Genomic DNA, 24,823 nt, shown 5'->3' with positions numbered 1-24,823 from the left:
TGAGCTCTGGAGTCAGATTGTCTGGATTCAAATATCTGCTGTGTCATTTGCCATCTTTTTGACCTTGGGTAACTTGTTGGCCCCTCTGTGACTTAGTTTTCCCATCTGTAAGGTGGAGGTAAGGATAACATCTGCCTTATAGTGCAGTTACATGGATTGAATTAATTTAATATGCAACAGTTAGTTTAATAGAAACTGCTTAGCATGTCTGGCACATTGTAAGTGCTTAACAAGTGTCAGTGCTTACTATTACTATTGATAATAATTAAAACATGTTTAATCCCCAAATAATTCTTGTAATAATGAGTGACTTGCAATGGCAGTAATGATATTTGGTTAGGGAAGGAAGGCAGGGAGTCTGACATGCTATCAGAGGAGGATTATTTGGATCTTTTTTTTTTACCAAGTTATCTGCACAGACAGTGGGTAACTCTGCCAGACTCTGGATTAGGGCAACACTAGGCAGGTAGGTCCAGATGTCAGGTGCCTGATGAGAGTGTACATTGTAACTGAGGCGAATATAGCAACTAGTGGTTCTTCAACTTTAGTTATGGTCAACTGGTGTGTTATCAGAAATATCAATTCCAGGGCCCTACCCCCACGAATCCTGATTTGGCAGGTCTGGGGCAAGTTCTAGGAATCTCATGTTTAACAAGAGCCCACAGGTGATTTCTATCCTGGTAAGATAGACTGTGGACTGCATTTTGAAAATAACTCATATAGATCTTTTCCTTAGAATGGCCCCTGTCCCTTTCTTCATTTCACCAGCTTTGGTAGATGCTAGAGGTTGGAAATTGTGCAAGTACTCTTAACAATTTTGACCAGTTATTGAAAGTCTACTTCAATAGACAGTATATTAAGTGCTTTGCTTATATTGCCTTATTGAATCTTCATAACCACCCTGTGGAGTAGGTGCTGTTAGTACCATTTTATGGTTGAAGACATGGCACCTCAGTGAGGTTAAGTAACTTTGCTGCAGTCACACAGCTAATTGTTGGGAAGGTAGGATTTGACCTGGGACTGTCTGATGCCAGAGTTATCTCACTCTTTCTATGGTGCTGCATTGCCCCTTGTAAGATAGAATACTTGTCCTCAAGAACTTCACCATCTTCTTAGAGGTCTGTATGACAGAAGTAGAGGGTTGGGATAGGGGATTTCTAAGAAAAAGATTTGGGGTCACACTATGAGTAGCTCTAAATGGGAAGGTATTAGGAATAATTTGACAATAATCTGGAAAGCATGAATTGGAGAGAGGAGGCACTAGCATGGTGGCAAACCGGAGACCTGAATTTGCCCCATTAAATATTTTGTTTGGCCACTGTGATGTATTTAAAATCTTTCCATTTGAAATCATAGGTAGGGTGCACTCTCCAATTCATCTCAGGCCCTAGCATTCCCACTTCCCACTGTGGTTTCACACATTGATCTAAATGCCAGAGCCCTGGAAGGCATTTGAGCTTGCCACCCCTCTCAGCAAAATAGAGACTAGTTAAAATGCCATGGCTCAAATACCCGATATCTGTGTACATGTTTGGACTTGCTAATATAGACAAGACATGCTGACCAAAACATTGATGAGATACAAGTTTCCAGCCTAATAGATTTCTAAAAAGTGATAATATCCAGAGTTTAACAAGTGTTTGGGGACCTGGCACTTTTCATGCACTGCTAGTGGGCCTATAAAATGATATATATGTATATATTATTTCTAGAGTGCAACTTGATCAAATGTGACAAGAATCTTTGAGCCTATAATTATACTTTTAGGAATCAATTTTAAGGAAATAATCCAAAAATGGCACAAGAATAGTCAATGCAGCATTTATTTCTAACATGAAAAATTAGAAGCCAATGAAACATCAACAATCAGTTTGAAAAATAAAAGTTAGATTTTCAAAGGATTTAATGTTATAAAAATACTCATGATATAAGAATAAGAAACAGATCATAAATTTGCAAAAGGAAATGGGTCTGAATGAATGCTCATTTATAGGCAGAGGAATTGTGGGTAACTGTTATTCTTTGTCTACCTTTCTGAAATTTTCAAATTGCCTATAATGAGAATGTATTACTTTAATGATAAAAAATCCTTGTACGAGTTATTATGGGAAAAAGAGAATCAGGTCTGAGAGATAATAGGGACTTGAACTTAGGCAGTAGTAAAGGAGACTGACGTAAGAGCCATTAATGGAAACCAACTCATTATGACTTGTTGATTCTGTGTGGGTGATGACAGGTGGGGAGAGTAAAAAATAATTTCAAGTTTTCAAGTCTGGGTGATAGAGTGAATGATGGTAACATTGACAACAAACTCAGATCAATTATCTTTCTCAGAGATGGGAAAATTGCTTTTTTTCAATTTGCTATCTGGAGGATAATATGTTGTTTTTGTCCTGATGAGTCAGATAATTCTGCAATTTGGTGAGGCAGAAATACTGACAAGATGGACCACTAAAAGCACAAGGTGTGTTTTTGTTTTGGCGGTTGCAGACCTTTAAGCAAAATCAGTTCTTTAAAACTAAAAGTATAATAAAAATGCCAGACATGGGAAAGGGTAGAAAAAAAAACACCCCAATTTTTATGTCTGCTTTTAACCAAAGGAATAATCCACTTTTTTTTTTAACATAATAGCAATTCTCACATACTGAATTGCATATGCAGCGGAAAGACTAATCTTTTACTTACAGAATTATTGAATTATAGAATGAACATAGGCCTAGAGATCATCTGATGTGGTGGATATTTACATGTTTAACTATTTCTCTTTAATTATAAATTTACAAAACTCTGCATTCTCATCCAGTCCTCTCGCTTTAGAGATGGAGTCATTAGGGGCCACAGAGAAGTTTCTCAAGGACTGTCACATAGAGAGGTAACTGTAAAACCTGAACTAGAACCCATGTAGCCCAAAGTTACCAACTTCTAATCCAAAGACATAATCCATATTCTTTTTCAACACTCTCTTCCACACTGCACCATTAATAATGGTTCTTTAAAAAGGTTATTTAGATATGGCCAAAAATCAATGAAATCTTCAGTATAGTTTTCCTGAAGGGTTCCAGTGTTTTAAAGATATTTTGTTCATCACTGTAGTAACATTTTGGCCAACAGCATTTCTTTCTGTTGCTTTACTGTTTGCCTCATCCCTGTGACTAATTGGGCTGCTGGCCATATGGCAGGGGGAGTTGCAGCGGGGATTGCTTCTCCTCTGTATCTACATTTTTTTTATCCATAAAAAATTATTCTTCCCTCCCTTCTTGGAAACCAATTCTATTCTCAGCATTTTGCGAGTTTTACATTCCTGATCAGAAAGCAGCCTATTTTTTTATGCATGTATGTGTATATGTATGTATGTATGTATGTATGTATGTATGTCGAGGTCTCACTCTATCACCTAGGCTGGAGTACCATGGCATGATCATGGCTCACTGCAGCCTCGACCTCCTGGGCTCAAACAATCCTCCTGCCTCAGCCTTCTGAGTAGCCGGGACCACAGGCACGTGCCACCACACCCAGCAATTTTTTTTTTTTTATTTTTTGTAAAAATGGAGGTCTCACTATGTTGTCTCGGCTAGTCTTGAACTCCTGGACTCAAGCAATCCTCCTACCTCAGTCTCTCAAAGTGCTGGGATTACAGGCATGAGCCACAGCAACTGTCCAGAATGCTTTCCTATATAGCGAACAAAGCATTACTATACTTTAAAAATTATTAATTCTTTAATATCATCTAATACTCATATTCAAATTTTTTCAACAGTCCCAATTGTCAGGAGACAGATATTATCCAGTTGTCCCATCATTAGTGAGGCTGAGATTGACCACTGTATTTAAGGTGATAACATCATGTCCCCTTCTGCCATGTAAGCACTCCTTGCTACCACACAGATATTATGTGTGGTGTTTTATTAGCATCCTGTCAACTCTCAGCGAGTGCTTTTTGCGTCACTTGATATCCTTGCTTGAATCAATAATTTCCTTAGGAGATGAAAATTATGATTTTTCTCTTTCTATCATTTCATCTACATTTATAAGCTGGTTCTTTTCTATAAAGCACTGTTTCTAGTTATCAACTGAGCTCTTTGGTTGTTCTAAAATTCAGTTCCTGCTGAAAAGGCAAAAATGCATATTTAATTCTTTTTCTTTTTCAATTTTTAAAGTGAGGAGTTGGATTAATACCCTTTAGATGCTACCAAATTGGTTCTCTCCACATCACATTCAACTTGTTCTTTTTAAAGCTGCAGTGATGTTTAAGGCATGTGGATCTACAATTCATATTGCACAACTTTCTGTTTTGAATATTGATCTGAAGAGGACTGGGGTGTAAAATAGGTGGACTTGTATACAAAAGACTGGTATTTCTGTGTGAGACTTAGGAGCATGAAACCCACTTCAATTCTATTAACAATTTCATAGAAATAACTTGACTAAAGCTTGAAAGTAATCTTAAATTGAGACTTGATATTTCATTATACTACTAATTTGTTTATTTATTTAAAACATAAAAGCCTTATGTAACATGCTGTTTTTCTAGGCTCGAATGACTAACAACTAAAAGTCAGTTATGCTAGCCTCCTAAACACTGATTTTTTTCATCTATGATGTGTTTCATCTTTGGCCATTATAACATTGTTGATTACCTTGTTTACAAAATTGGCAATCAGGATTGAATTATGAACTGACAATTTTGCAGATTTATTTATTTATTCCTATAAGTGATTTTAAAATTAGACTGCAGATAATAACAAAATTGAATAATAGGTCAAAGCCATTGCTTTTACCTTACATGGGTATATCCATAGCAACAGAGCTCGGGAAAAGGCCATGATTCTGATAAAGGGTGAAAATGAGAGTAATTCAAGTTTTAGGAATGAAAAAAGACAATCAGAAAGATTCATTTATTCTAAGAAGCCATTTCTTTTGAAGTGTTCACCTCATTTTTTAAAATTGCTTTTTTCTTGTCCAACACAGCTAAGTGGTAGGTCCAATGACTAGAAACCAACAAAAGTTTAATTTTCTGGATGCATTTTTTAAATTAAAATATTTTTCTTTTAAAAGCAATATGTATATTATTGTAGAAAATTGTGACTAGAGATAATCAAAAGAGAAAAATAAAATTGTTCTTAATCCTATCATCACCCAGACATGACTCCTTAATTCTATGTGAGTGAGCAGTATAGAGAAACATACATTTTTATTGTTAAATAGAATAATAGCAACAAAAGCAATAATAATAGTTCATACTTACTGAACCTTTATTATTTGCCAGACACTTTTGTAAGCACTTCCCTTATTAATCTGTATCCATCCTGAGGTAGGTATGTATCATCTCAGTGATACAGATGAAGAAGATGAGACACCAGAGGAATTATATGTAGCTTACTCAAGGTTATACTGCTAGTATGTAGCAGAACTAGGATTCAGACTTAACTAACAAATGGCAGATTGGGACCTGAACCCAGGCATCCTGATTCTCCAGTCCATATAAATAAATAAATATATATATATATATATTTTTTTTTTAGAGACAGGATATTTCTCTGTTGCCTACACTGAAGGGCAGTGACAACATTATAGTTTACTGCAGCCTTTCTGGGCTTACGCGATCCTCTTGCCTCAGCCCCTTGAAGCAGCTTGGACTACAGGCACATGCCACCACACCTGGATGATTTTTAAAAATTTTTTTGTAGAGATGAGGTCTTGCTACGTTGCCCAGGCTGGTCTCAAACTCCTGGCCTCAAGTCATCCTCCCACCTCAGCCTTCTAAAGCACTGGGATTACTGGTATGAACTACCACATCTGACTGTTTTTTTCCTTTTTAATACAGTCACATCTTCCTTTTTTTATGTGTAGAAAGCCCTTTCCACCTCAGCTTTATGTATTTGTTCTTCTATATATATTTTTAGTACTTACTTGATTTTTTAAAACATTTTGGAATTTAATATGCCGAGAATTTATTCATGTAGGCTATTAGCTAGGATTTAACTTTGTTTTTCAAATGCTTCCATGTGTATTGCCATTTGTCTTAATGCCATTTATTGAATAAGCCATTTTTCAAGGTTATATAATTTTTTAGACTTTTATACTGGAAGTCTACATTTCACATTTTAAAATAAAGTTTGCTGAGGTGTGATTTACAATAAGATTTAATTTTTTCAGTGTTCAATTAAAATAATTTTAGCAAATATATGCAACTTTGTAGCCACCATTCCAATCAAAATATAGAATATTTCCATCATCCCCTCAAAGTTCTGTCATGCCCTTTGAAAACAACCTTCTCTCTTGACACTAGATCCCTGCAAACACTGATCTGTTCTCTGTTTCTAAAGTTTTACCTTCCAGAATGTCCTATAAATGGAATCATACAGTATTTAGCCTTTTGAGTCTGGCTTTTTTCACTTAGCACAATGCATTTATGACACATCCATGCATGTTGCATGTGTCAATAGTTCATTTCATTTTATTGGTGAGCAGTTATCCATGATATGGCTATACCACAGTTTATTTAACCATTTACTTGTTCAAAGACATCAGAGTTGTGTCCAGCTTTTTGGCCATTATTAGTAAAGATGCTGTAAACATTCATACAGAGGTCTTTGTGTGACATTTTTTCACTTCTTTTGGGTAAATATCTGGGAGTGGGGTTTCTAGGTCATCTAATAAGTGTATGTTTTGTTTTATAAGAAACTGTCAGATTGTTTTTCATAGTGACTGCACTATTTTACATTTCCACCAACAATATGTAAGATATCCAGTTTCTCTGCATCCTTATCAGGACTTGAAATTGGTAGTATTTTTCATTTTAGCCACATTACTGGGCGTGTCAGGGTTAAATAACTTATTGAGAATAATTTGGATATTTTAAGCAATATTTCCCAACTCATCCTCCATATATTCTCTAAGGCTGGATGTTCCTAACTTGCTCAGCCTCCCTTTAATTGCATAACCTGAGGCCACTGAATAGTCACTGTTTTTTTCTTAAGTTTCTGTATTTCTTCTTTCGTTTCTTTTCCTAAAAATATCAGAGCAGAAAAGGAGCTTCTGTGTAATCTGGTGCAGGATTTGGCAGACTTTTTCTGTAAAGGACCAGATAGTAAATATTTCTGTTTTTGCAAGCCACTCATTCAGACTCTGTTGCAACTCCACTTTGCCATTAGAACATGAATGCAAGCATAGACAATACAGAAAAAAATAGGTGTGAACCAATAAAACTGTTTTTACACAAATAGTCACCTAGCCACATTTGGCCTGTGGACCATAGTTTGCTGACCTCTGGTTTAGTCTAACAACTTTATTTTACAGATAAGAGGACTGAGCTCAGGTTTCACCCTTTCCCCTGGTTTACAAGTAAAGAAGGCAAGAACTAGGGTACTGACTTTCACCATAAGCAACAGGCTTGAGTTGAGTTCAAGATAAGTTTGTCTTATGCATAATTCCCTGTTCTAGCAAATGATGTTAGATGAAGCTGTTAATACAGGGGCTTTCAACGATTTTAGCTGCACTTTGGGGGGACATCTTATATATTGCCATTCATCTAGACGTAACTTGATTTTTGAATTATATCTCTGGAGTAATGGTAAAACTTGAGTGATAAGAAAATAAAGGTGATAAAGGTCCAACTAGAGTGGTTGAAGAAAAGCATGCCACCCTTTTATTCTCCTTCAAAAGACTTTGGTTCCAATTTTGGGAATGTCCAAATTTGTTTATCTTTTGAGATAACCATTTTACATCATGTAATAATTCTATGCTTTTCCTCTCTTTAATGTTAATTCCTGATTGTTTTGTTTCATGAATTGTTCAAATAAATAAAGATTCTTAGGTCAAAAAACAAACAAACAGGAAAACATGCACTTATAGTTCCATGCACGCAAACCTAAAAATAAACATTGGCTGTGAGTACTCAGGGAAAGAACACTGTTTTGAAAAGTCATTGTGTATGTGTTTTTTCCTCCCTTCCAGCACTGGAAGAGGTACGACATCTGTGAGAAGCAAACTAAGGAAGAAACTGACTCTGTAGTGCTGATAGAAAGCCTGAAGAAAGCCTCTCAGTGATGGGGATAATTTATTTTTACCTTCAATGTGACCTTGTGAAGATTCTCCCATTCTCCATTTGTTATCTGGGGACTTGTGAAATGGAAACTGAAACCACTGGACCATTTAAAAACAGGCAGCTCCCAAGAGCCACAGGTCTTATGTTGAATTATGCACCAAAAAACTGTAAATAATGGGTCTTTTAGAGAAGAGAGTGGAGTCATTCTCATTGAATTATAAAAGCAGACATCCTTTGCAAAGGCTTCAAACTAGGGGACAAAGCGAAAAGTGACGATGGCAATAGAGTTAATCTTATCAAGAGTTGTGACAACTTCTTGAAGGACCTATGCTTGCTTTGTATTCTTTGTGTCAACACCAACACATTTTATCTGTAGGGGAATTCATTTTTAGTGCAGATTCTAATGTCAAACTTGAGTCACAAAGAACATCTAGCAAACAAAGTTGATAAAATTTGGTATCTATTGTTTGGGATCTCTATTGTTTGTGACTATTAAAACTCTTAACAGTCCTGAATTATCATTCCCTTCAAAGGCATTTTTCTCTGCTTTGAAAGCCCAGAGATTGGTATGATGACAGCTACAGAACAGCTGTCATCATACCAATTGGTAGAGGTAGCATCTTGGTCAAGAGCTTTCAAAGGTATTGCAAGCTCTTAAGGGCAGTGGAAGCAGAGTGGCTTATTGGGTATTAGCGTTTGAGCCACGAAGTTTCTAATGAGGTCTTATCTTCACCTCTGCTATTCAAATCAAGTATTTCTTATGTGTCTGGCTTGCGCTAGGCCCCAGGTGTGAAATGCAGACCCCTTCCAAGGGTTTCCAACCTAGTGGGGACTCCTCAGTTCTTACCATGTTCTTGATCTCCCTCAGTCATCACTCAGCCCTTGTGACTCCTCACCTCCCACACCCATTTCCCCTTTGGCATCTCCCTCATTCCCTTGTGTGTGGCCTTCTGCCTTTCATTGGAAATGAGTGTATCCATCTGCCCAGGACACCTAGAGGAGCAGAGGAGTAATTTATGTCTCAAAATGTGAGTAGACTGAGAAATAATGACTATCTTCGCATATTTTGTACTTTCTGTGTGAATCTGCAATTGTTGGAGGGTTCTCAGCATTTGACATTTACGCATCTTCTAAACAGAAATGAGGTGTTATCGTCACTTAAAACTGCTATTTGCTTGAGAAAAAAATTGTATCATTTTCTCTTTAAAATGCGTCCTAGGATTTCTCTTTTTCTTGCCACAAATGGTTAATTAAGTCGGTGTTGTGACTTACATTGATGGGCAGTCATCCAAGGCACCGCTTATGCTTTTTTTTTGGGGGGGGCATATGTTAGAGTTCCATTCACAACATATCCATATATTTTCCTTGTACTACTACTTCCCCAAATGTATAGAAGTATGAGAAGTGGGAGGTCTCTCTCCCCAACCCCCACCTCATTTATCTCCTTACACACAGACTCAGATTACTGGTCAGAACTTGAGAACATTTTTTTTTCTTGAGTCGGGGTCTCACTCTGTCACTCAGGCTGGAATGCAGTGGCATTGTTGCCTGTGACTGAATCATTTTAAACATTCCCTTTGATGGGGGAAGGTCATTAAGATGATTGGGTGGTAGTCTGCTCTACGTCATCCAAAATTTGGATGACAGCAGCCTCCACCTCCTGGGCTCAAGTGATCCTCCTGCCTCAGCCTCCCACAAAACTGGGACTACAGGCATACACCACCATACCCAGTTATTTTTTTGTATTGTAGAGACAGGGTCTTGCTATGTTGCCCAGGCTGGTCTTCAACTTCTGGGCTCAAGCAATCCTCCCACTTCGGCCTCCCAGAGTGCTAGGATTATAGGCATGAACCACCATGCCCAGCAGAACTTGAGAACTTTTTATCACAAGTTTTCTAAACATTTACCAAGCAAATTAATAAGATGATGCTACTTGCAATTCCTGCTCTTAGGGGAGGGGAGATAAGAAACCTCTAACCTCTACAGGCTTGGACAAAAGTGGCAACCCACCTCCTCAGCCACAGGGAAGTACTGTGCCCCAGCTTCTCTGAAGAAATTGGGGTTCGTGGCAAGGGGAGATGTAAAGGTGTTTCCTTCCTGCGTTTTCATTTTTGAGGTCAGATTGAGGCTGGAAGACAGGCATAGTGGATGCTCCACTTTGTTCTACTGTTTTCCAGAAAGAATGTTTGGTTTTCCTGTGTAAGAATAAGATCTATTCCTTTCCAGGTCTTTTGTAAATCTGGGAAGCAAAACACATGCCTCACTAAAAGCCATCTTGCCTGTTATTCTATCTTGATGGCAACAAGGAGGATGCTGTGAAATTCCCAGGGAACACTCATGTTTACAGTCATGCAGCCTGGGAGTGGGGAAATGGTATTTTGTTCCCATCCTCCTCTTTTTAGTAGTAAAATGGCTGAAGTAGCTATGGTTGTTTTACAATCGCTGAAAAGTGCCCCCCGGGGCTTGGGATCTCTTGCAGCTTCAGTCATCAGTGGGATTCCCATCACCTGTAGGAAATGAGTAGGTTCATTCACTATTCTAGGTCTAACCTCTATGGATTTTCCCCCATATACCTAAGTAAACCCACTGTAAAGCTGGTCATTCTTATGCTTTCATTCAGATAAGTTTCTTCTTCTTCTAGGCACTGAAGGGATACATGAAACAATGTTAACATTTTTGGTAATGTCTTCAACCAGGGATTTTTGTTGTTGTTGTTTAACTTCTTATAGGAAAGCTTGAGTAAAATAAATATTAATTGTTTTGTTGTTGTTGTTGTATGTAACCAAAATATTTTCCTTTAGTCTTATTTTGGGGAAACTGTTGCGAGGGGTGGGTGGCAGAGAAAGTGGGAATTAAAAGAATAAACATTGTGAAAAAAATTCCAAGGTAGTTATTTTATCTTATGATCATTTATCATCAACTTCCCTTGCTGTTTTGGTGTGCCTGTGTTTTCTGATAAGAGCATTGAAAGGAGGTACCTATAGAAACCTAGAAGAAACATAGGTTATTCTTAGTTTAGTCTTTTTGCCTCAGCATAACCATTAGAAAGCATCTAGACATTCTACTGCAGGCCAAGAGGAAGCCTATCCCACCCTCTCAGCAAATCTCCATCAGGAGCAAGACAGGACAGAGCCATAAAAATAATAGACCAGCTTTTTTCTTTTTTCTTTTTTTTGAGTCGGAGTCTCACTCTGTTGCCCAGACTGGAGTGCAGTGGCCGCTCCCAGCCACTGCAGCCTCAACCAGCTGGGCTCCAGCGATCCTTCTGCCTCAACCTTCCAAGTAGCTGGAATTCCAGGCACGCGCTACCATGCCCGGCTAATTTTTTGATTTATTGTAGAGATGAGGTTTCATCAAGTTGCCCAGGCGGGTCTCAAACCCTCAGGCTCAGGCAATTCACTCACCTCAGCCTTCCAAAGCGTGGGATTACAGGCTGAGTCACTGAGCCCGGCCTAGACCAGCTTTTTGGTCAAGGAGTTTGTGAATTGCAAATGTCTAACAAATCTCTTGCAGGAAAAAACCCTCCAGACCCAAACCCCCAAGTTAACCTAATCAGCCCTTTGTGACCTATGGGACACAGACCCCATCATGGCAGCAATCCACTAACTAACCCACCCATCTGCCTGCTGTCCATCACCTGACATCAGTACCTGCACTTACCTGCCCCTTCGTGATGATTTACCTGCCCCTTCGTGATGACGTGGAGCAGACTACCACCCAATCACCTTAATGACCTTCCCCTATCAAAGGGAATGGTTAAAATGACTCAATCACAGGCAACAAGTGGCCATGTGCTCTTTGAGCTGTGGTTGTTGCCATGCTTCCTGACTTTAGTCCCTTCCCCCACCTTGGGGAGGTGAATCTTCTTTTTCTCTCTCTAATTTACTTTAAATAAACTATATTTTCTAATCTAATTTCTGTACAATTCTTTGCATCTTTCATGCGGCATTAACTTGCACCCCAGACACCCACACCCCCAGCAGGCCTGACCTAACAGGCATGAATGCAGTCAGTTTAATATTAACACTGACCAGGTGTAGTGGCTCACACCTGTAATCCCAGCACTTTGGAAGGTCAAGGTGAAAGGATTTCTTGAGCCCAGCAGTTCAAGACCAGCCTGGGCAACCACAGCAAGACCTCATCTTCACAAAAAATAAAAATAAAAGTAAAAAAATTAGCCTGGCATGGTGGCTCATGCCTGTGTCTGTTACTTGGGAGGCTGAAGTGGGAGGATCACCCAAGCCCAGCAGTTCAAGGCTGTGGTGAGCTGTGATTGTGCCAATACACTCCATCCTGGGTGACAGTGAGACCCCCAACTCAAAACAAACAACAAACAAAAAAAATTATCACATATTTTATAAGCAGCAACTAAAGGTACTTAAGTATTGGACAAATTGTAGTCGTGATAATTGATGGAAACAGAGAGCTGGCCCTTCCTGATATTAAGCTAAAATGGAATATAATATGTTTCCTGTCATGGTATACATGACTGTAATGCTGTACATAACTGGGAACTTCTAGTCATGAGGTAATCAATTAGCAGGTTAGGTTTGATACTAAGAAAATCAGTTTTCAATAGCTGTCCTTTTTTTTGAGTCAGGGTCTCACTCTGTGGCTCAGGCTGGAGTACAGTGGCACAATCACGGCTCACCACAGCCTCCAGCTCCTGGGCTCAAGCAATCCTCCCTCTCCAGTGTCCTGAGTAGCTGGTACTACAGTTGCATGCCACCATGCCTGGCTATTTTATTTATTTATTTATTTTGTAGAGATGAGGTCTTGTTATGTCGTCCAGACTGTTTTCGACTCCTGGGCTCAGGTGATCTTTCCACCTTGGACTTCCAAAGTGCTGGGATTACAGGTGTAATCATGCCACCATGCCAGTCAATAGCTGTCCTCCTAAGAGATGGTGATATAGTTTCACATCTTCTATAACTATGACAAAATGGTTGAATGTCACAGAGGATTTTTTCCTTGTTTGTGTTAAGTCCTAGGAGTATGTCTTTAGCCAGACCACATTTGCTAGTTACCCTGAATCTTTATAGGTTTCAAATCAGATGATTTCTGTAACTATTTAGAATTGTCCGGGAAGATTTTAGAAATCCATGGCCAGGGAAGTATAGTTGTTTTGGTGTTGTTATTTTAAAATAAGAAACTTTTTTCTGATTCTTAACACATCAACACTGCGTATTATAACAGAAAACATTCAACTGAGGACACTTGAGGTTATAATTCCGTATGAGATCTATGAAAAACAAATCTTGTAGCTATAAACATATTCACCTCATCTCAGGGGGAGAGGGGCCAGAATGATCTAAGCGCATTTGCTTTCCAGAGAAATTTACCATTTTATCATTTCCATGAACTCCTGTTCTTCTAAAAGTACAACCTATGTTCACACATATAGCATATTATGCTAGTGGGATATTAGTAGTTTTAAAAGAATGCAAGGGAACAGGAACATTTATTTCAGGACTCTATTTTCTTTTATACCTAGTAATTAGGTCAAGCAATAAATTTTTAAAATAAATATTGCAGCTAAATTTTGGTATGCTTTTAATTTAAGCAAGGGAGGAGTTTTATTGATATTTGGATGTGTTAGGTGTTTTTTTTTTTTACATCAATCCCCAAGATGATTTCTTCCTGAAGGTTATTTGGCCTTTTATTGTCTTTCCTAATGGTAACATTTTTAGTTTACCATTAGCAACAGGAAAATATTTCACTGCTAGTTTTTAGCCTTTCTTGAGTAGAATATCATTGAGTGCCCACTGTGTGCCAAATTACATGTATTATTTCACTTAATCCCTATGTTGATCCCTTGAGCTAAGTTGTTGCATTATTATCTTCATTTTACAGATGAAGAAACAGACATACAATGATTGAGTTGTGTGTGTAAGATCATGTAGCTAGTAAGTGACTGAGACAAAACTGGAAAACCAGTCAACCTGACTTTAAAGCCTGTATAATATATAGCCTGTGATGTAGTTATTTGTCTCAAGGAGGCAGCTAACTAAAGAAGAAACATCTTATTTCACCTTATTGCCAAATCACTTATCAGCTGGAAGTCTGTTCTGAATTTACATCATTTAATTGCAAAGCAAGCTTTTCTTTTTAACAATGTCTTAAGATTCATTTGTGCCTTTACCCATCTATGTGCCAGGCAACGTTCTAGATAATGGAAATTTAGAAGTGAATAAGATTTTGCTTAGCAACAGGTGGTTAGCCAAGGGGGGGCTATTTTGTATAGGGGAAAGAAATCTGGATTAGCATTTAGAAGTTCCAAATGAACTTGGGCAGGTAACTTTCTGTGTCTGAGTCTGTTTCTCCAAATGTAAAATGAAGATGTTAGTCTTAGTGGTTTCTAATCTCATCCATGACTAATAACAGTGGTCATACGTTCTGGAGCTCATTTGAAAGTGAGAATCTTTGCTATGAACACTAGCTCTTGGTATCTCTACGTGTCAGTTCTCTCATCTGTAAAATGAGGCAGAAAAACTAGATTAATTCTATTAATTCTGACATCCAATAAAAGCAAAGATGATGACTTTTGTTTTACAAATCAAAAAAATATGTCTATGACCACTTCTTACTCTTGCTACAGGAAGTAGCTAGCCATTAGCGGTAACTGCCAAAAATAACCAGAGGAGCAGGCCCTTTAATATAAATGCAAGATTGCCCTTAAAGGAATTGCTACATTGCACGAGACCTGTGGTCCGCTCAAATTAGGATTTTCACAAGGGCCCAGCTATGGTTGTACCTAACAAATATTTCTTAATATGCTTGACAGACCTTAGATCATTTTGCCTAGAAACACAAACATGGACTATGTATAATATAGATTATTTGTATAATGACTACATTTGATATATTACCTAAAGTAGAGTCCATTTAAATTCAGTACTTGCAAATTTGGTGATTGAATTTAACCTTTTTATTTTTCTTTATGAAAATAATACATGCATGTGATTTTAAAAGTCCAAGGGTATTATAGGAGTTACCATTTTAAAAAAGAGCTGTCCCCTGCCCCACCCTTCTTTACCCCAGAAAATATGTCAATATCCTAATTCCTAGAATCTGTGAATATGTAACTTTACACGGCATATGGGACTTTGTAGATGTAATTAAGGTTACAGGTCTTAAAATAGATTTTCCTGGATTATCCAAGTGGGCCTCATATTGAGCTCTTAAAAGCAGAGATGTTTCTTTGGCTGGAAGCAGAAGAGGAAGAGAGATTCAAAGCACAAAAAGGACTCAAAGTGTTGCTGGCTTGAGGATGTATGGAGTCATGTAGAAAGTATGAGAAGGAACTGGTAACTGCCAATAATTCGAATGAACCTGAAGGCAGATTCTTCCCCAGAGTTTCCAGATAGAAAGAAAGGTTGGTAGATACCAGACACCTTATGAGACCCTGAGCAGAGAATTCAGCCACACTGAATTGGACTTCTGACCTACAGAACTGTGAGATAATAAATTTGTGTTGTTTTAAACTACTTTTTAGCTTTTTTAGCTGTTTCTTTTGGTATATACCTCTTTACTTCTGAACACCTTAATACGTAATGCTATTTCTTATTTTTATTTAAGTTTAAAAATTATTTCCAAATTTATTCTATGAGAGATAAGGAATCAGCTTGCTTATATGCCCCCAACACACACATATGTACACACATACTTCTCTTCCACAAATATAAAAATTTGGGTAAAAACATTCAATATTTGCATTATACCATGTAAATATTGCTCACGGTTAATCCATGTAGACTACCTTTAATTATATTGCCTTTATTTTGTTTTTCCCAAATTGTCTTTTTTTAAAATGTACTTGTCATGAGTTCAGTACCAAACTTTCTGACAGAACCATAAAACTTCCCTCAGTATGATCAAACATGTTAGATAATCTATGGCTTTCATTTATTTATCTTGGAGAGAGCCTTCTTGAAGTTTGCTGTTCTCCTGATCCATTCTATCTGTCATCCAGGTTGGAGTGCAGTGGGGTGATCATGGTTCTCTGTAGCCTCAAACTCCTGGGCTCAAGCGATCCTCTCACCTCAGCCTCCTGAATAGCTAGGACTTACGGGTACACCATCACACCCAGCCTGTTATTCTCCAGGCCTGCCATCCAGTTGTCATCCTGAGAATTCCCTTTGCTTCTATTTTGTGTTAGCTTCTGTTTCCTTGGATGATGCCTTGATTTTGTTGACCACATACTTTGTTAACTTCCTTGGAAAGGCAGCATGAGAAGTGATTTTAATCAAATCATTCTGTGTCTGAGTATATCTTTACACATGATTAAAATTTTCACTAGGTGAAGAATTACTAATTGAAAACAATTTCCTCTCAGAATTTTGAAAGCATTATTCCATTGTGTTTTTGCTTCTTGTGTTGCTTTGGAAAAGTCTGATTCTCCATTGATTTCTAATTTTCTATATGTAACTTTTTTCTCTGTAAGGTTTTCTCTTGGCCTCCAGTGTTTTAAAATTCAATGATGTGCTTTCTTGTGGATCTTCTTCGATTTACTGGGCTGGGCTTTTGTGAGCCCTTTCACTTTTTAAAAAAAACTCAGGCTGGGCATAGTGGCTCATGCCTGTACTCCCAGCACTTTGGGAGGCCAAGAATGGAGGATTGCTTGAGCCCAGGGTTTGAGACCAGCTTGGGCAACATAATGAAACCTCGTCTCTACAAAAGAATTTTAAAAATTAGCTGGATGTGGTAGCACACACCTGTAGTTCCAGCTACTCAGAAACCTGGGGCAGAAGGATTATCTGAGACCAGGAGTTGGAGGTTGCAATGAGTCATATCGTGCCACTGCACTCCAGCCTGGGCAACAGAGTGAGACTCCAACTTAAAAAAAAATCTTCCCTTTTTTGAGACATTATTTTATATTATTTATTATATAATATCTTCCCTTATATTTTCTCTGTCTCCAGAATTACCGTTAGTTGGATACTAGACATTCAGACTGATTAATTTTCATATCTCTTTCTCCCAAGTTTCATTTATTTGTCTTTTGGTCCTACTTTTTAGAAGATGTTAAAAACTTGATCTATCTAGGCTCACAGTTCCTGTCTGCAAAATGTTGATAAGAAGACCTATCTTACAAGGTTATCGCGAGATATTAATGAAATAAAATACATAAAATGCTTAGCATAGTGAACTCCAATAAATGGTAGCTGTGATTGCAATTACTGTTATTCTGGAACCGATTTCTTCTCTTTTCTCAAGTGGAAAATGACAATCCTGGTGGTAGTCATATATATTGCTTCTATAATATCATACAGTAATATTCACCTTCATTGTGCTGAATTTTGAAAGACATAGCATTTTCCAAGTACACTGTTTTTAGGGAAAAAAAATCTATTGTATAAGTCCAGTTAGCAATATTAACTCTTGTTTATGTTTCTGCAAGTACTTAAAATCAAAAGTGGTTTTTTTTCTTTCTTTTCACTCTCCTCTCACCCCTGGTGTAGATGAGAACTGGAAAATAATGCCAGATTCCAGCTCCTTGACAGTCAAATAGGTAGTTTGGAGCCCAAACTATTTTCTCAGCATAAGAGTACAGTATAAACCTTTAACGTGTGAAGGTTGCCGTACACTTGGCCATGTAGCCCAAAATAAAGTAGGCCAGCACCTGGGGCACTGAGAAGGCTAACAGACATTGAACAAACCTCAAATCCCAGAGGAAGCCTGGAATAGCTGTGAGCTTCACAGCCAAGGGCCTCCATGACCACACTCAGGGACTCCATGGAGAATAGAACTAGAATGACAGAAGAAGGAGGTTCATGGGTCAGGAACAACTTAGAATTGCTGCTTTATTCATTTGTTCAAGTGAGGGTGATAATAAATCTGCATGACATGGGCACCAACCAATCAGATCAGATGCCAGCTGTAATGACTTGATAGGTATATATCAATCCTGTATTCAACAGATATTTATTGAGTGGTTACCATGTGCCAACACTGTGCTAGGCACTGTATGATGCAGGGCAAGTTTCTTTCTTTCTGTGAGTTTCAGTTTTCTCACCTGTGAGGGATAAAAGAGTAAGTGATCTACAGGGACTCCTTCAGCCTACTTATGTAGTTAACCCTCATTTGTACACCGCTTATGCAAACTCAACTTTTTGAAAGTTAATTTTATTTTAATTGGGGGGTACACATGATAACACAAAGGTTACCTAGTCCACTACCAGGAGAAGTGAGGGCCAGTTAGAAGGTGAGTTTGCATAAACAGACCTTAAACAACTATCATAATACTATAAAAAAGGGATTGGCAGTAGTGGGAAACTGTGGGGGGGCACACCTCATCAACAAGGGTACCTGCATAATAAACATTTGTATACCTAACCCTGAATTGTACCCCACATATTTAAAATAAAAAAATTGTTACAAAAATAAAAATAAAAAGGTGAGTTTGTTTTACAGTCTTGACATTCAAGCTGCATCTCACTATTCCACACCAAAATGCATGTACAAGACACATACCTTCCTCCTTTTTAGAGTCTACTACTTTGTTTTAGCATCCTCTCTCCAGCTGCTACCACTCCCCAAATCTCTCTTTCAGTGGTTGGCAATAACTTGTCCACTCTGGCAAGAGTCCATGTTCCAGGCCTTTCTGAACTTCCTCTCTTTTCAGATTTGTGCTGTCTCATTTCCTGTTTCTTTTGTCCTCTGCCTCCTCATAAGACGTTTAATCAACTCATCCTTGCTAATGTGGTCAAGGAGGGCTAAGAAGTTTGTGAGCTACTATTCCTGGAGAAGATTCATATTACAAGCACCTCCTTAAAACCATGCTACCACTTTTTTTTTGAGTCAGGGTCTCACTGTGATGCTCAGGCTGGAGGGCAGTGGCACCATCATAGTTCACTGTAACCTCGACCTTCTGGACTCAAGCGATCCTCCCACTTCAGCCTCCTGAGTAGCCAGGACTACATACACGTGCCACCGTGCCTATTTATATATATTTCTATTTTTGTAGAGATGAGGTCTTGCTATGTTGCCCAGGCTGGTCTTGAACTCCTGGGCTAAAGCAATCCACCTGCCTCAGCCTCTTAAAGTGCTGGGATTACAGGCGTAAGCCATCATGCCTTAGCAATGCTACCACTTTTATGGTAGATTTTAAAATATGTTATTGTGGGAAAGTTCAAACATATACAGAAGTACGGAGATCGTTATGATGAACAACCATGTACCCACCAACCAGTTTCAACAATTATCAACAGGGTCAATCTCATTTCATCCACACCACCACCCATTCTCTATTCCCTATACAGTGAATTACTTTGAAGCACATCCCAGACTTCCTGTCATTTCATCTGTAAATATTTCAGTATACATCCCTACAACTAAGAAACATAAACTAAGAAACATCCCTACAATTAAAAAACATAACTGTAACATCATTATCACACTTTAAAAAACTAACAATAATCGCCTAATGAGCCGGGCTCGGTGGCTCAGCCTGTAATCCTGCGCCTTTGGGAGGCTGAGGTGAGTGGATTGCCTGAGCCCGCGGGTTCAAGATCCGCCTGGGCAACTTGGCAAGCCCTCATCTCTACAATAAATCAAAAAAATTAGCCGGGCGTGGTAGCACGCGCTTGTAATTCTGGCTACTCAGAAGGCTGAGGTGGAAGGATGGCCGGAGCCCAGCAGGTCGAGGCTGCGGTGGCCGGGAGCGGCCACTGCACTCCAGTCTGGGCGACAGAGTGAGACTCCAACTCAAATAAATAAATAAATAAATAATCGCCTAATGTTATCAGGTATCCAGTCAGTGTTTGCATTTCTCCAATTGTCTCGTAAGTCTTTTTGTGTGTGTGTGAATTTGTTTTTATTGGGGTATAGGACATGAGTGGGAAATGACCTTTGGGGCATGGAAGGCCCCTCCTTCCACGGAATATTCATTTTAATCTTCCTGGGGTGATTTGTGAAACTTGTTCTTTTTGGAGCTGTTCTTGCTGCCAGCAGGCTTTGCAGGTCCACTGCTGACTGTCTCCTCCTTGGAAGAGAATGTCCTCTTTTTCTTGGAGATGCTCCTGTTGCCAGCTTCCTCAGAATCACAAACTGTTTCCTCCTGGGGTGAAGGTTTCCTCTTCATGGGAAGGCTTGTGTTGCTAGCGGGCTCTTCAAGATCAATACTAACCAACTCCTCCTTGGAAACAAGATTTCTTTTGGGGGGGGGTTGAAGAAAGAGATGGATGAGTTTTTCATTCCATTTTCCCGAGGAGCCTCCTGGGGGTTTTGCTTTTTCTTCGTTTTGGTTTTTTCACCTGTCTCTTCACAGTACTCCAGAGTACTCCTGCTGTTTTCTGAGGATGTGAGACAAGCGTAGGCAGTTGTTTCTTTTCCTTCTTCAAGTGTCTCTTCTATTCCTCCCACTTCCTAGTAATCTCAGCAGTCTCATCCTCAGTCTGAATGGTTGCTTCCTTTATGACATCCAGATTCTTTCATGACATCTCTCCAGTCTCTTAGAAGAACAGCTTCTCCTGAACTTGTTTTCAAAGTTTCTCCCCCAAAACACTGTTGGGTACTTCAGAGAAGGCAATCAATTTGTGAGGCAATACTGCATTTGTTTGCCAGAGAGATGTGGCTTTTGTTCTTGGCAGCTGTTTGGCCAATGAAGGCAGAGTGAAAATTGAATTCAGATTTTGGTGTGTTGTCCCTTATCTTCAGGGCTCTGGAAACTTGCTCCCTTTGCTGAGCCCTGGGAATCACTCAAACACCAGGACTGGCCAGCACCTCCATAAGTCTTTGTTTCTACAATGTGCTTGAAACAGGATCCAATAGGGTTCATGTAGGTAAAAGCAAAAAATAGCGATGATTTGTGATCTACAGGGATAAGGATTTGGGAATGAATGATTGTTTGGTCTTTAAAACCATACTATATTGTCATTTAGTAATGAATACAGCCTTGTTACCACAAAGTAGCTATTTTTCCCTCTCAGATTGCTGTGACTAAACATTTGTTTAACATCCCATTGAATTCTGGAAATTCTTTATAAGCACAGTCAGATATCTGTGAAAGTGAGAAAGAAGTGAAAACTCAAGTTTTGCCTTGAAATTTAAAAGTTCGTACATGGCCAAAACCTAGTCTTCCTAAAAAAAAACAAAGAAAAGAAAAAGAAAACAAATAAAAAACAACAAATCTGCATTCACCCCCCCCACTGACACACACCCATACACACCAATTTCTAATACATCTTGGGAATGGTAGTGCAGAGCATATTTGTGTTGTATTGTTTTTTTTCCCCACAAGATACAGATCAATATAAGCATGCTGGGAAAGTGATATTAAAAGAGGGCATATCAGCACAGATAAAGACCAATATGTACAATTTCTTTTTGATATTAAATGTGCTGAAAATTTGAAAGCTGGGTGGAAAAACAGGCTTATGAATCCGAATGTTAGGTTGAGAAAAATTATATGTGGCTAACTGTGCTTCATAAATCTGTTGAATTGACACTTAATCATGCAGTTTTTAGTACATTGCTACTTTGAATACCATGGGGAAATACTGATACAAACCATGTGATGAACACCAGCAAGAAAGACAGATACACTGGAGTGAAAAAAAGAAAAGCTGATTAAATTGAACCATGGAACCTGGAAGTAGCATTTCTGTTGTCAGGGTCTGCTCTATTCTACTTTACGTTTTTTATTCATTTATTCAAGAAACCTGTAGATGAGTATAGATTGTGAGGATGATGCTGTGATGTATTCAAAGAATAGGGCACACTTTCTGTCCTATTGTGGTGAGCTGAAGCATTTATAGCCCACGTAGTTGCCATCCTGGGCTAAGGGCTGATGGGAGGTATTCACGTATATAAAGAATGAATATTCCACAAGGCAGAATGTCAAAAAATGGAACTATGAAAGGGGGTCCATGTAAAGGGCTACAGAAAGAAAGACAGAGATAGGGGCTGGGAGGATATCCTGAAAAGCTTCTTGAGGCAGATGCTAGTTGATCCACACCTGGAAACATGAGTCAAATCTAAATAGATTAACAAAAGGGGACTTTTCTGTCCTTGGGAGGAGTCTAAGTAAAGACACAGATATGGTGGATGGATTGTGAGTGACAGAAATAAGCAGATAAGCAAGAGGTGGTGAGGATTTGCCCCATGCCTGCAAACTGTAGAAGAGAGAACGAATCTGAAGTAGCTTAGAGGTAGACTCACCAGGACTCATTGAATGGGAAGAAGATGCTCAAAATGATATAAGAGAAGCACAGACTGGGGTGGGGACTGTTGGTAGATGAGAAATACGAATTCAATTTTGGGAGTGTTGGCTATGGAATGATGGAACAAACCATTAAGTCATGATTTCCAGTAGGGTTGGGGACACACAGGGCTGGCAGTGAGAGGACAGCAGCTTCAAGAGTCAGGATCATGGGAGCCAACTACTAGGGAAAGACCAATGGGATCACTCACAGAAGAAGACACATTGCAATCCCTCTCAGCACAGGGCGAGGAAACTCCATGCTTGCTGTGGAGAAGTCATGGAATGGTGGCCTAGATGTTGTCAAAGCAGAGCGCTCATCAGGAATTTGGCAGTTTAAGACTGACATGCTGCTGCCACCTGGGGGCCACATGTAGAAACAGTAACAGACCGCTTTGTAAAAGCTACCTCGTGAGAGAAGACATTACTTTGGAATCAGTGTTTTAGAAGACCGAGGCAGGAGGATCGCTTAAGGCCAGGAGTCTGAGACTGCAGTGAGCCATGATGGCACCACTGTACTCCAGTCTGGATGACAGAGTGAGTCCCAGTCTCTAAATAAAATCAAATAATAATAATAATAATAATTACAACTGCTTAAAAATTCAGAAATGTAGAAGTAGAGACCTGCCCCCAAACCCTTCAAATAAGACTGCTCTGTTTGGAAAAGAATACATATAAATAAATAAATAGATATAGATAGATAGATAGATAGATAGATAGATAGATAGATAGATAGATGCCAGTGTTCTTGAAGTCTTGAGATTTTATATTTTTATTTCTTTCTTTCATTGTATATTTCTTTTAAATAATTGAACCAATTTAAAAAATTCTCGAACGGGGGCCACACTTCATCAACAAGGGTATCTGCATGATGCACATTTGTATACCTAACCCTGAGTTGTACCCCACATATTTAAAATAAAAAAAATATTTTTAATTTTCCAAATCCACTCATTTGAACAATTAGACCATCATTATCTTAAATCTTTTAATACATCAAACCAGACTCAAATCAAAATATCAAAATCTACCTGAGCTTTAGATTCCTCAGTAAAATAGGAATAATAATAATAGTTCCATCCTAGGGATTTTGGAACTTAATGAGATAACACTTGCAAAGCACTTACCCCGGTGCCCAGCACATAGTAAGTGCATAATATGTGCTATTGCTATTATTTCAGAGCTCACCTATTTATAAAATATGCCAGGGGAGAATCCTTTCAGCCTGATGGACCGTTGAGGTTGCTTCAACACCATGCCATGGGAGAAGCTGGCTACTCCAGCTACACAAGGGCCAGCCCTGATACTAGAAATGGTTAACGAAAAAGAATCAAGCCCAGCATATTGCAGGTAAGTCACCTGGCTTACAGAAGTACACACACAGAAAAGTTGACTGTGCAGCTTATAAGAAATCTCCTCTCCCTCAGTCCTAGCAGGTAGGAGTAGCTTCTGCCTAAATAACGTTGGCAACTGGGAGTTCCTTATTTTGGGACAAAGGCCACTTTATTCATTGATAATTATAACTTTTTGGATCAATCTTCACAATCTATGGTCAAAAATCACATTCTGCCTGTTGTGTTGGCTCACGCCTGTAACCCCAGCACTTTGAGAGGCCAGAGTGGGAGGATCACTTGAGTCCAGGAGTTTGAGACCAGCCTAGGCAACATAGCAAGACCTCATCTCTACAAAAAGTTAAATAATTAGCCGGGCATGCTGATGTGCACCTCTGATCCCAGCTATTTGGGAGGCTGAGGCAGGAGGATTTCCTGAGCCATGGAGGTTGAGCCGCGATCGTGTGACTGCACTCCAGCTTGGGTGACAGAGTGAGACCCTGACTCAAAAAAAAATCACATTTGTATATGTCTTTCCATTAATCTTCCTTCTGCTCTGGAGAACCAAACAGAACATAAAAGGTCTACCTTACAATTGGCCAAATTGGAGTGAGGACTATAGGTGACAATATTGTGTCACCGTTAAATTTTCTGAATTTGATCATGGCACTGTGGTCATCTCTGAGACTGTTCTTGTCCTTGGGACATATGCACTGAAGTCTTAAGGAGCAAAGGGGCTTGATGTATACAACCTGCCTGCAAATAGTTCAGAAATATAAGTAGTGAGAGAGAGAGAGTGATAAAACAAAGGCCAAAATATTTCAAGTTGGTGGGTTCTGGATAGATGAAATATGGGAATTTTTTGTTCCAGTTTTGCAACTCTTCTACACTTCAAATTATTTCAAAATCAAAAGTGAATTAAAACCTCCCTCTTCCATATGACAGCTCCCCAAAGGTTTGTGAGCAATTACCACACTGATTCTATGCCACTTCTCCCACTCACTCATGTGCACACTCTTCGCTCATTCATTCATTCTTTAACAAATTTTGATTGAATATCTGCTTTGTACTATGCCAGAGCTAGGCACTATGGATACAACAGAGAAGAAAGTCAATTCTGCCTGTATTCATGGACTTAGGAGCACTTGGGGGAGACAGATGGTAATCAAATTATTCAACAAAGAGTTCTATTCTCTTTAACTCTAATGGGGCTATAGAGAAAGAGTCAGAGTTGAGGGAGTGGTA

At 38.9% G+C, this 24,823-nt stretch overlaps 1 protein-coding gene across 1 annotated transcript in view; it reads left to right on the top strand.

Annotated features, from left to right (window-relative positions):
* The window catches only part of IL13RA1 (interleukin 13 receptor subunit alpha 1), a 46,180-nt gene extending 37,623 nt beyond the window's left edge, over nt 1-8,557 (top strand). Inside the window, exon 10 of the mRNA XM_021712284.1 lies at nt 7,957-8,557. Coding sequence (XP_021567959.1) covers nt 7,957-8,049 — 93 coding nt within the window. The 3' untranslated portion in view covers nt 8,050-8,557. The remainder of the gene's footprint in view (nt 1-7,956) is intronic.
* Nucleotides 8,558-24,823: the final 16,266 nt, after the last annotated feature.

The sequence above is a fragment of the Carlito syrichta genome, unplaced genomic scaffold, assembly GCF_000164805.1.
Source record: "Carlito syrichta isolate Samal-C Ts95f unplaced genomic scaffold, Tarsius_syrichta-2.0.1 Scaffold303164, whole genome shotgun sequence".
Classification (NCBI taxonomy): Eukaryota; Metazoa; Chordata; class Mammalia; order Primates; family Tarsiidae; genus Carlito; species Carlito syrichta.
The sequence above is the reverse complement of the archived record's forward strand: the minus strand, read 5'-3'. Positions and strand labels throughout refer to the sequence as shown.